At 42.5% G+C, this 12,795-nt stretch overlaps 1 protein-coding gene across 4 annotated transcripts in view; it reads right to left on the bottom strand.

Annotated features, from left to right (window-relative positions):
- Positions 1 to 12,795, bottom strand: part of ROR1 (receptor tyrosine kinase like orphan receptor 1) — a 409,050-nt gene continuing 396,255 nt past the window's right edge. For 3 of the 4 annotated variants that reach the window (XM_032303565.1, XM_032303568.1, XM_032303567.1), the window contains exon 9: positions 1 to 3,038. In XM_032303565.1, coding sequence (XP_032159456.1) covers positions 1,611 to 3,038 — 1,428 coding nt within the window. In that variant the 3' untranslated portion in view covers positions 1 to 1,610. The remainder of the gene's footprint in view (positions 3,039 to 12,795) is intronic. The other variant, XM_032303569.1, reaches the window with a different exon arrangement.

Raw genomic sequence — 12,795 nt, forward strand, 5'->3', positions numbered from 1 at the left:
TTTTTTTTTTTTTTTTTTTACAAAACTGAAACATCAATGTGCTTCTAATCCCTTTGCATTCTCCTCATTAAATATCATTTCCAGGAATCATTTTCTATTCTGTAAGTCTCTTTAAAAAACTCTTTAGCTGTAAAATCAAAAAAAGAAGTGAGACTTTGAGACACTGCTCTTAGAATAAAGGAGTTATTTTTTTAACAAGCGAAAAAAAATAAAACATAACGTTCCTTCCTATATAGAACTTGAAACCATAAGAATTCTAAACTTGGCAAAAGATGGCTGGCGGGCAAGTGGCATCATGAGATGCACATCTGATGCCTCCCTCCTAACTAAGGCAAAAATAATTACGTTCCTTCTATTCACCAGTTTAAAAAAATTCAGTTCACGGTAATCTTTGAAATGAGAACTCAGTACCTGTTCTCTAAAAATACTGTGATATTTTGCAAACTAGAATTCGTAGTCTTTGGATTCCAACCAATTCTATGAATACATCGTCGTAACTTCTGGTGCTGGGATAACATTTGTGAACATTTCCGGATCAGAAAAGAAAAGGTGAAAGAGAAACTTGAACTAGATACTGGTGTCATAGAGTTTTCCTACTTGCCCAGAGTTCTCTGAGGGTGAGCACCCCTCTGCAGGAGGTGGTAGGCACTGATGTGCTGGTCTGCTCTCCTCTTCAATGTTATGGGTCCAGGGAAGCCCCTGTGAGGCTGTCCCCATGGGCCCCTTTGTTCCTCTCCCATGGGTGCTGATCTAGACCGAGGGGCCATTTTCCTGACTGTGCTTCCTTTGGTTCCTCATTTCTAATGCAATGGATTGAACTATCAACCAACAATCAATTCCGGCATCCACATCTAGCCCTCTTATGGTCTGCTGCCCTGTATTATTTCAAGTGCTCGTGTAAACACACTGTGGAAAAGGTTAGTGTGGAAAAGGCCTTCCTGATCAGCAGAGGAAATTCACAAAGAGGCACACTCTGCACCTTCCCAAAGAAGCCCCACTGTGTAGAAGGCTTTGGGGGATCTAATACTTGTCTTATGGCTCGATTCCCTCTGGGATTTCAAATTTGGCCTAAAGTTTCCTCATTGATTCTGAGTATCATTTCCATACACGCATGCATAAAGTCTAAATTGAATGGACATAATTCCTGAACATTTGTCCTGGAGATAAGACAGCAGGTAGACAAATGCTACGGTCTATACATTTTGGGGAGAGACCAGTCATGGAGAACGAAGGCAAATACACAAAGCACCACTGAATTTCCTTTTTGGTTTGATATTTAATCACAGAATTCTTTTCCTCTTCACTGGCTGGCAGTTTTTAGTACTTGAAACCGGATGTCCCAATCCCAATGCCATGTCATGTACCCCTGATGGACGTTAATCCCACAACGTTTTTGTTTGGCTTGGTTTTTTTTCTGGCTGGTGTCTGCCCTGCTTGGTAAGTAAGACACACTTAAACTTCACAGAAGATACTTGTTGCAATGTCTGCTAAATGAGAACCTCACTGTAATTAAAAAAAACAAAAACACAAAAAAAAACCCCTTTGAATTTAAATCTTTCCTACAGCTTTCTAGTTTTTCCTGGATACCACATTTACAAAAGTCGTGCATCTTACAGTTCTGCGGAAATCATAGATTCGGTGTGTCCATGAATATTGGAGTCTCCTAGCAAAGATGGTTGCTTTGAGTCTATTTTGTAGGGTTTTTGGGATTTGTTGCCAAAAACGGTGATACCCATTCCACCGGGATGATTTGGAATGGACATGTGCGGTAGTAAGGGAATATTGGCTTCCTGGTTGGATCCCGAAGAGGGCAAGCTGGTCACATGACCGGTGCTCGTGGACCCACTGGCGCTGCTCGGGGACCGACTCTTGGGAGGCGGGCAATGCTGAATCACTCTAGGAGGACCTGCCGGCTGGTAGTGGGGGGCTGGGAACGCCGCATATCCAGGAGGTATTGGGTATCCATTGATGGGGATGAATCGCTGGTTCTGAGGTATCGGTGGGCCAATGAAACCAGCAATCTGGCCCTGTGGCGTGATACCCTGGCTCGGGAACATGTAGTTGGGGTATCTGGGGTTACTGAGATTACTCACTGGGCTGGCGCTAAGGGAGGTGGTCTGTGTGGTGGCATTTCCCCCCGAAGGGGTCGTAGAGCTGGTGTGACTGGACAGTCCCTCCCAGGAGCGCAGCCGGACGTGAATATCTTTAAATCTGGGTCTCCTGGAGGGAATCTCGTTCCAGCACTCCGTCATGAGGCTGTACATTCTGGGCGGGCAGTCTTCGGAGCACGGCAACAGCTGTCGCTTCCTCACCATCTCGATCACCTCCTGGTTGCTGAATCCGTAGTAGGGCTGCAGTCCGAAACTGAAAATCTCCCACAAGACGACCCCAAAGGACCAGATATCTGAATCAGACGAGAATTTGCCATACATGATGGCTTCTGGCGGCATCCAGCGAATGGGCAGCAGAGACTTACTCTGCACCCTGTAGTAATCGGCAGAGTAGATCTCTCTGGACAGCCCGAGGTCTGAAACCTTTACATGAAGCTGCTCCCCGATTAAAATATTGCGAGCCGCAAGGTCCTTATGGACGAAGAAGTGACTAGACAGGTACTCCATGCCGGCAGCGATCTGGATGGCGATGTGCAGAAAATCTCCGTGATCCAGGCTGGACTTGACGGTCCCGTCTTCGTCGCTGCTACAGCCGACATCGGAATGCGGGGATCGCATGATGAGGAACTCGTGGAGATCCCCCTGATTCATGTACTCGAAAAGCATACACACCGGTTGCTCCTGAGTGACGGCGCCTAGAAGGCAGACGATATTGGGGTGCTGCAGTTCGGCCATCAGGGAGGCTTCCTGCTGAAACTCTGTCCACTGCTGGGGGTTGTTGTAGTCTTTCAAGGTCTTTATGGCGACCAGCTGAGCATGGTCCATGCCCGGGAGATAGAGATGGCCCTTATAGATCTTTCCGAAGGCACATTCACCCAGTTCTTCCATAAAACGTACAGCCGAGAGGGGCAGCTCTTTAGCCTTGCTCTGTATCAAAAAAAAGGAAAAGTGTGGGTTAAAACCTTCCTTAAGGTAAGACGTCTTGGCCTCCGAAGGACGGGGTGGGGCATACAGGGAGAGGTTCTATAAACCAGACTGAAGAAAATTCCGCAGTTCTGGAAGTCTTTAAAATTGTCGGCCACGACTTGGAAGAGGTGACACAGGGGGCTTTCCATCATTCCCCTCTCCCTCCATCCACATCCCCTGCTCCACAGCCGGTTTGCTGCTCAGAGCCTAGAGTCTTGCTGCTGGGGCTGTGGTCCCAAGACCAGCAGCATCGACATCACTCAGAGCTTAAAACGGATGAGGGCTCTCGGCGGCCCACCTCCAACCTGCTGGATGAGGACGTGCATTTAACAAGACCCCAGTGACTTCAGTAAACATTACAGTGTGAGAGGTGCTGCTGGAGAGCGTACGGCCTCAGTTCTCAGCCCGGCACACAGAGCGTATGTGATCTGGTCCTAATCCGCCTACCCTGGCCTCTTCTCTGTATGTTAGCATCGCTTTACGGAAATAGGTCTCCTCAGTGTCCAGCCCTAAACACCATGGACATTCTGGCCTAGCGACTGTTCCTGCAATGTTTTTCTTTTTAGGGTACTTATTGTGCAAAAAGCCAAAGAAACCCAACTGAAAGGCTGTCCTCCCGCGGTGCTCACAGTAGAGGTGGGAGGTTTGGAATGTGCTCCCCAATGCTTCTCAAATCCTGTTCCCTCTGAAACTCTCCCTGACCGCTAAGGTGTCTGCCCTCTCTGGAGTCCTTCTGCTTCACTGTCTGACTGCCACCACGCTCAAGAGGCGGTGTGGGCCATCCATTGTTTTGGGAGTGGAGGAATGAAGACTGCGGAAGTAAAATGCTGGCTAGTTCTCAGGTTTGCCACCAGAGATGCAAGATTCTAAGTACTCTGAGAAAGAGTGACTTTTAAGAATATTATATTTCAGATTTTCAGCACTAACAGATTGCATATATACAGTTCATTTACTTTTAATAAGTGGGCAATTGATATTTTATTGAGTGGGGAATTAAGAATATAAACTGTATATTTTGTCTTAAATTGGCTTTTTCTTGGGCTTTATTTTAATGACTTAAGGTATGAGTTATATTTTGGGAGATACTTCCTAGACATTTGGGAAGTTTGGGTGCTATATGAAGAAAAACATTTAAGGATGTATATCATACTTCAGATATAAATATCTTGTTTTCTTGAATGTAATTAATTTATTGGTTAAAAATACCTTTTCTGCTCTCAAGATGGTGCCTGTTAACCTAAACATAAGCTATGCTGATTACATACAAAATATTTATTAGTCACTTTTAAAGCAGTAATATTTTACCTGAATGAATGTTCATTTATACATTCTGATAATTATTTGAATTGATACTTAATCTCACTGTGGAAAAAAAAAACCTTAATATTGAAACTAAAAAAAAAAAAAACAGAAAAAGAAAAAAAAAAGAGGGCTGGTCACATGCGTGGCCTCCCCAGTGAGACAATTTGAATCTGAATCCTGCTTTTGCCATTTACCAGCTGTGTAACTCTAGCTACAGTGTTCAGCCACCTTGTGCCTCAATTGCCCATCTGTAAAATGAGATGATTATGATGGATAATTGTACTTATCTTGTAGGGTTCTTCGTGAACTTGCAATAAAGTAGTATTTGTAAAATACTCAGCATGATGGTTTGTACATAGTAAGTGCTGTGTAACTTTTAGTTGTTACTTTGCTGTTGCCTTTCTTTTTTTTTAATTTTTTATTTTTTATAAACATATATTTTTATCCCCAAGTTGCCTTTCTTTTAATGCATATTTTGTCCTCTCAATCAGATTTCAATTTCTTGAAGATAGGCATTGCCCTCATGCCAACTGATAACCCTACAGCTTCATAAGTGGCTTGTTTACTAATTGATGTTAAGACAAACGGGAAAATGTACCTAGCTCACAATGAAAATAAGTATTAAATTGTCACATTTCATCTTGGCAATAATCTCAAATCTAGCCTAAATTCTAGAAGAGGTTGTTAAGAAGCAAATCATAAAAGTAATGCATTTGTACATAAAGTAATTTTTTAAAATAATCCCTGCACTTTAAATTTTTTTAAGAAAAAGAATACTGCTCTATTCCAATTAAAGCTGACAATGTTGTAAATACATATAGAATTCAGAATTCTCTGTACAGAGTTTAAGACAAGTTTAGAAGATTAAGTAAAATATTTCTCTAATCCAAACTCTATTAAATTCATGATGATTGGCTCTGTTCTGGGCTGATATTTTCCAGGACAAAATGCCCCTTAAGTTAATAAGAATAAATAAACATGCAGCAAAATACTTAAAAGGATAAACTAAAATTGACAAATTCGAAACATGAATTTTCCCATGCAAATAATATTTCCTATTAGAAACAGGTCTCATTTATTCGTTAAAGCAGATCTTAAGAGGTTGGTATTTGGAAATGTCTTACAGGAAAGTTACTGCTACTGAAAGTAATGGTAACACATTGCTTTAAACATTCAGTAAATTAAAATTTATTGATTCAGTCCTATTCATCATAGTATTGTAGGAGCAAAAGAGTAGAAACAACCTAAATGTGGCACCTGGGTGGTTTAGTTGGTTGAGCATCTGATTCTTGATATCAGCTCAGGTCATAATCTCAGGGTTGTGAGATTGAGTCCTGTGTTGGGCTCTGTGCTGGGTGAGTAGAGCCTGCTTAAGATTCTCTCCCTCTCTCCTTCTGCACCCCTCTCCCCTCTGCTGCCTAGGCTTGTGCTCTCTAAAAAATAAAATAAAATAAAATAAAATAAAATAAAATAAAATAAAACTTCCTTTAAAATAAAAAAGAAATGGGGGCACCTGGGTGGCTCAGTGGGTTAAAGCCTCTGCCTTTGGCTCAGGTCATGATCTCAGGGTCCTGGGATTGAGCCCGGCATCGGGCTCTCTGCTCAGCAGGAAGCCTGCTTCCTCCTCTCTCTCTGCCTGACTCTCTGCCTACTTGTGATCTTTAAAATCTAAAAAAAAAAAAAAAAAAAGAAAGAAAAGAAACAACATAAACGTCTACGTAGAGGAGACTTGTTATGTTAATTATGGTAGAACTAAAAAAAGAGTATTAAAGAGGACATTTTCTATGTACCGACATGGAAAGATCTCCAAAATCCTACTGCTAAGTCAAAAATAAAAAGCAAAAGAACAGTTAATGCTGCATGCTGTTTTTGTGTGAACGGGGAAGTGAAAAAGAAGGAAAATATTCATGTTTATTTGTGTATATATACAGAAACTCTGAAAGGACACTCAGGAAACAGCAGAGTTATGGGGGAGTACAGAGATGGGAACTAGGAGAAAGGAGACAGAGTTGGGAGAGTTTTCACTTCATGCCTTTTTGTACTTTATACGTTTTTGAACCAAGAAAAAATAAAAAAGTAAAAGCATATGACCAATCTTTCTACCTGACTGAATATGTAGATTTCTTTTGCAATCACAGGTACATCCACTATTTTTCCTTTTGCTTACAGGGGTTGGATTCTTTTGGAAGCTACATTGTTCCTCAGGGAGAGCTGCGTGCAGGTGATGAGAAAGGAACCAATTGAACCAAACTTACTTTTTCTCTTCTGGCACTCAGATGATTTTTATTTTGGGGAAAGACTAATCCAAGGTGAATTTCTCTTGCATGATGTTAGGGTAGGGATTTCTATCACAACATCTCCTAATGATTTATTATATATATATATATATATATATATATATATATATATATGTATATATGTATATCACACACACATATATTTTTTAAAGATTTTTAATTTTTTTAAAAAAAATTATTTTTAAATAATTTTTAATTTTTAAAAGATTTTTTTTATTTGAGAGAAAGCGAGAGATAGAGCATGAGTGGAGGAGGAGTGGCAAAGGGAGAGGGAGAGGCAGACTCCTTGCTGAGCAGGGAGCCCGAAGGGGGGCTCGATCCCAGGATTCCGGGATCGTGACCTGAGCCAAAGGCAGACACTTAACCGACTGAGCCACCCAAGCGTCCTTTTCCTAATGATTTAAAAGAATCCAATTTATGTTAGGGTCCTCTGAATGGGATAGTAGGTATTTACTTACCTTTCTACCTAAGCAGGATCCCCAGGCTTTGGTGAGAGAGAAACCTATGTGACTGAGTAATACAATTTTTTTTTTAGGGAAAATCAGAATTAGTAACTACACTCAAGGAATATTAGACTGAGGTAATGGGAAGTTAGGACTACTTTTTCCTGCCCCTGCTGAAAATAATGCATAGCCAGCCAGTGCAGGATATTCAAACTATGTCATCTCTGGAGTCATACCAATCTGAATTTGCATCTTGGACCTGTTACATTCTATCAGTACTAGTTAATACTTATATAACATTTACTACATGCTAGATACTGTTCTAAGCACTTAACAAATATGACTCATTTAAGACAACAACCCTGTGAGGTAGGTCCCATATCTTAGTTGGTTGACCTTGAATGAGGTTCTTCACTTCGCTGAACCTCTATTTCCAAACCCATGAAACAATACAATATGCAGCTTCCACAGTGACACCAGGGATTAAATTCAACAATGTCGGAAACCAATTTCCACCTAGTAAGTGATTTTCACATCAATCTCATTATCCTTATTATGGAAGTAATCCTGGAAGTGGAGTAAATGAGAATGATTTAGACCTTTTTACAGCCTTAAGCAGTTCTAGACAGTTTTGTATAATTCCCTTTACATGTTTTTTGGGGGGGGGGAAGCATCGAATTTCCTCCTGCTAATCTTTCCCTGCTCTCTTGTAGTTGTTGGTTTAAAACAAAAATCTTGAAATCTTAAAAATCTTCAATCTCAAAATAGAGAATTTGTTTTGGATCCCAAAGGTGGGTCCAATTGGAGTGGCTGCTCCTCTAGGATTCTGGGAGACGAAGACTGGTGGAGAGAGTGAGAACCCATGTGGAAGAGTAGATGGTGGCAGATGGGACAAGGAAGCAAGCTGGCCAAACTTCTGGGGACTGGAAGAGAAGAGGGGTGGACAGGACCTTGGCACGGACCTGACACATGGCCCCTGGGGCTTCATGGCTAAAAAGACTGGCTGCATTCCCCTCCACTGAGGTAAGCAAATTAGTTCTCTTCTATTCGCCTTTGGAAAAAAGAACTCTCACTCTTACCATTTTACAGATGGAAAACAAGGCTTGAGAAGTATCAAGAATTTTTAGGAGAGCCAAAAAGAGCTGCACTTTGCTGCAAGGCCTTCTGCTTTGGGCCACACCGTTCTGTCTGAAACCAGAGAAGTGTGCTGGCCTGGCAAGGCCGGTTTGGTCCAGGAGGTCTCTGGAGGCTTAGCCGGGGGGTCTGACACCTTACGGGGCCGTGAGGCCAGCCTGCAGGCCTTCAGTGTGTGGTCACTCCGTGCAGTTATAACTGTTCTTTATCCCCTGTTCAGGCACAGGAGAAAACATTCTGACCCCAAGTGTGTCTTGTCAGATCCCAGCTGTACCAGGTGGGCCCTCCAGCACGAAGTCGCAGCTCAGCACTGCTAGTCATACCCAAATTTGGGGATTTTGCTTTGGAAAGAAGCATGGAAGGCAACGACTACAGCAGACTTCACAAAACCTTTCCTCGGAACACCTGTGCGGCAGCCAGCATGGAAGTACCCAGAAAAACCGCTCGGACCTTGGCTTCAGGGGAACAATTTACACAGTGATTTGCATTTTTAAAACGCTCCAGTTACTCGATACAAATGTGTCTTAACTACAGACTCATTTTCAAATTTTACATAAATCCTGAACTAGTTAAAAAATCATAAAACCCCTTCAAGCAGCAGTCAGTAGACTGTCCAGTGACGGCAGGAAATGAGCTGTATTGTTGAGGAACAGATGGTTTACATTATACAAACCCTTTAGGCTAAACTTGTTTAGGTCTGGCATATTGTAAATTATATTTTAGTAATGAAAGTGAAATGACCTCGGCTTGACCTCAAGTGGGGTTTGTCTGTTTGAACCAATGTAGTGGAAAACTATGAAAGAAAATGAAGTCATAAAGTTTTGGCAGTTCAATTTTGGCTCATTTCAAGTTAAGGGGTTATAAATCTGTTTAGTTTTTGTTTGACAAGTATTTGTCATACAGGGATGTACAAAATGTAAAGAAGTGTAAAATACACATGAGGCGTGGTGCCAAAGTAAACGAAGTACAAAGGAAAACTGGAATGAATAGGGTCCTGGGCTCCTATCTCTTTATCACTCCCTCCATTAGTTGAATGACAAGATGGGCTCCGTTTAGGGTATGCTGTAAGGCAATTAAGTACCTTAAAACCGAAACAGGCTTTCAGTTTAAATGTTAACATTTTTACTTCTCAAAGTAAACACACATCTGCCTCAGTGAGGTTTTAAAAATTATATAATTTGGGGGCAGGGAGAAAAATCAGAGTTGATGTGGAAGTTGATACGTGATTCTAAACTCCAAATCTGCCTCTTCCCTTAGACAGTTTTGAGGAGCAACTGTATTAGAGTTTACGTGAACTCTTCACAGAAGGAAAATGAAGGGAGAACATTGTAGATGACGGTCACTTTGCTGGGAGTCAGATGTGGCTATTGTCGTCCGGTGTCTACGCTGCTGATGGAGGCCAGGCGGATGCTGGTGGCTTCCTTCACCTGAGACACATTACTACATGGGGACATGGGATCCTTTTAGCTCTATTATCTTTAGATATGAAAGCAAGGGACCATGAGTGGAGTTGTGTTTTGTTTGTTTGTTTTATTTATTTATTTATTTATTTTTAAAAGATTTTATTTATTTATTTGACAGAGAGATCACAAGTAGGCAGAGAAGCAGGCAGAGAGAGAGAGGGGAGGAAGCAGGCTCCCTGCTGAGCAAAGAGCCTGATGTGGGACTCGATCCCAGGACCCTGAGATCATGACCTGAGCCGAAGGCAGCAGTTTAACCCACTGAGCCACCCAGGCGCCCTGTTTGTTTGTTTTAAATTGTCATGAGGTAGAGGCAGCTGGATAAGGACGACAGACTCAATGACTTTATCTCCTTCCACCTTTGGTAAGTTACACCTTAGGTGAAAATCTATTTGAAATGATTCCTCTGGGTGACATAGCTCACAGCTAAACTGCCATTTCCTGCTCGCTTGACAGAAGGGACTGCTGTAGGAGAAGAGGTAAAGATATTGTGATGGCTCGCATTTGTGTGCAGCAGGGATCCGTCTATTTGTGACTTTTTGCTTCTAACCTGAGCAGGGTATGAATGCCTACGTTCGAGCCCCACTTAGGGCACCACGAAAAAGTTGAGTGACATGAGGTGGAGGGGAACAGAGCCCAGGGTGGTTCCCCCAGACAGGAAGGTGGCTCCAACAGCAGATGCTGAAAAAGAGCTAAAGTTCTATTCACACGACTGACTTAAACCATCCCCCATAGTCCCTCCCCTGTTCCTTTCCCAGGCCTTAACGCTCCAAGACTGCTGCCTTTTTCCAAATCTCATTTGCTATACACTTGCCAATTCTAGCTGGACTCAGGTGTCTTCAGGAGAAAAACAGTGGCATTTTCCTCAGCCTCATTAGAATCAGAGTGGGATCTGGGGTAATAGGACATCACCAGGTTCTTTTTCTCTTTGGAAACACAGTTCTCCTTGAGATTTGTATTCCTTGGGGACTTGCTTGCACTCTGATTCTCAGGTAACTAGCACAGGCTAATTCAGAGCAGGCCCTGGTGCCCTCCCCCATCCCGAAGGCTTATTAAAACACAGATTGCTGGGCCCCAATCCTAGAGTTTCTGATTCTGTAGGTCTGAGATCCTGCAGTTCTGACAAGTCAAGGTGATGGGGGTATTCCTGACCTGGAGGCTTTACTGTGAGAATCTCTGGAATGAATGAATATGGCTTTCTGGATCAGACAATTACGAGTGGTCCAGATCTCTGCTCCTTGAATGATGAATCACTACAATGCACCTGAGGGCCCTGGTTGAGCAATTTTGACCTATAGGAGCCAGAGAAAATAACACTTGGCTGCAGAAGATGCTTCAGAAATACCAGCTAACGTAAATATAAGAAGCACTGGCTGGTATTTACTGTGTTTCTAGGCTGCTGATGTCTTAGTGAGAGTCAAGGTTTTGAAATTAAATCACTCTATACATTGGGCTATGTCATCAGTTTATTCTATTTTCGTGGGTAGCCAATGGTGTGGGATCTTTTTAAAAAGCCAGTTGTATCAGTCAGTCAATGGATACAGTATATACTATACACCAAAGAGCCTACATACGGAAGAGTATGTGAGGACCCACACAAGAAACATGAGGAGTGAGGACACAGCTCCTACCCTAAATGTCTGTGCTCCTCATTTAATAATAGTTACCATGTACTGAATCCTTTCCCTGTGCCAGATACTGAGACTGTAACAATGACAATGATTTGTTTTGGATACGGTAAGTTATAAGTACTTGTACTTGATACATAGTAACCCCTTTCATCCTTTCAGTAACCCCAGGAAATTGGTCACTATAACTACAAGTCCCATTTTACAGATGGAAACTCTGAGAAACAGAGTGTTTAAGTGATCTTGTAGCTGGTAGGTCGTTATGGCAGAATGCAGAGCCTGTCTTCCTAGTGACTACTCCACAGGCCCTTTGTTCTCTCAGTGCTGACTGCGTCAACTCATTTAACCCTCATCCTAATCCCATGAGAATCACATTATGATGTTCCCATTTCATGGATCAGGAAATTGAGACACTCAAAGGTTAAGTGGCTTGCCTAAAGAAGCCCACCGATTAAGAGGTGATGCCAAGATGCAAATCCAATATGCCTGACTCCAAAGCTGGAGCATTTTTCTGGGAATAATTGGCATTTTCATTTTGATCCTCCATAATTTTAAAAGCATAAAACCCACAGGCATAAAAGTGGAATGTCGAGGTATAATTGCTTCCTGATCTCTGATTTAGACCTTACTCTGGTTGATTCTCTGTTGTCCTCATTAGTTGACTGGGACAAATGAACACAGCAGCCTTTGCCTGTGTGGGGGCACGAGAGCGCTGGAGAGTAGAGACTTCTTAGTATCTGGACCTCGCTGTTGACAGGAATCTACTTGACTCCAAAGGCTATTTTCCATTCTTGTGCCTTTTACTGGTTCTGAGGTAAACAGTGTTCAAATTGCGAAACAATTGGTTCCGCTCCTCAACGGAAATGATTATGTTTTAAAAACTTAAAGGCCAGAGCACTTTCATGTTGGGAGGTTATGGACATTTTCCAAAGACTACAGCCGAACTAAGTGCCTTCCAGCTTATGCCATCAAATTCTGGAGGGAGCTTCAACCAACAGTCTGCCACATTTGCCCAGAGTTCAGCGGCACTTCTCTGGAAGTGATTTCTCTTTGAAAGCAGTTCTTTTTTCTCTGTCACATAACTTTCTGATGGTTCGTGTGAATGTTTGGTGGTGCCCAGGGTTCATTCTGTGGTGGTTGTTTGATAATGTCGATGGGAGAATTTCGATCCTTCCTGGAAATGGGCAGAACAGAGGCCGGTTCTTCCAGTGTCAGCTTGAGCCACCAAGTGCTCAGAACTTGAGCTCAGGGGTTCGGTCAGCCTCAAAGTTAGGCAGCAGGATGCAGTGCTGAAGCAATAGGGACACTCGTGGGTTCTGGACTGGGCAGACCTGGGTTCAAGTTTTCTCTCTCTCAAATCAGGCTCAAATTAGCTCCTCCTTTAGAAGGTCGTAAGAGAGATCCCGTTGAGATAATGCGTGTGATGGACTTTAGCTTGTTTGTAATACCACCTA

This window comes from Mustela erminea, chromosome 10, assembly GCF_009829155.1.
Source record: "Mustela erminea isolate mMusErm1 chromosome 10, mMusErm1.Pri, whole genome shotgun sequence".
In the NCBI taxonomy this organism is placed as follows: domain Eukaryota; kingdom Metazoa; phylum Chordata; class Mammalia; order Carnivora; family Mustelidae; genus Mustela; species Mustela erminea.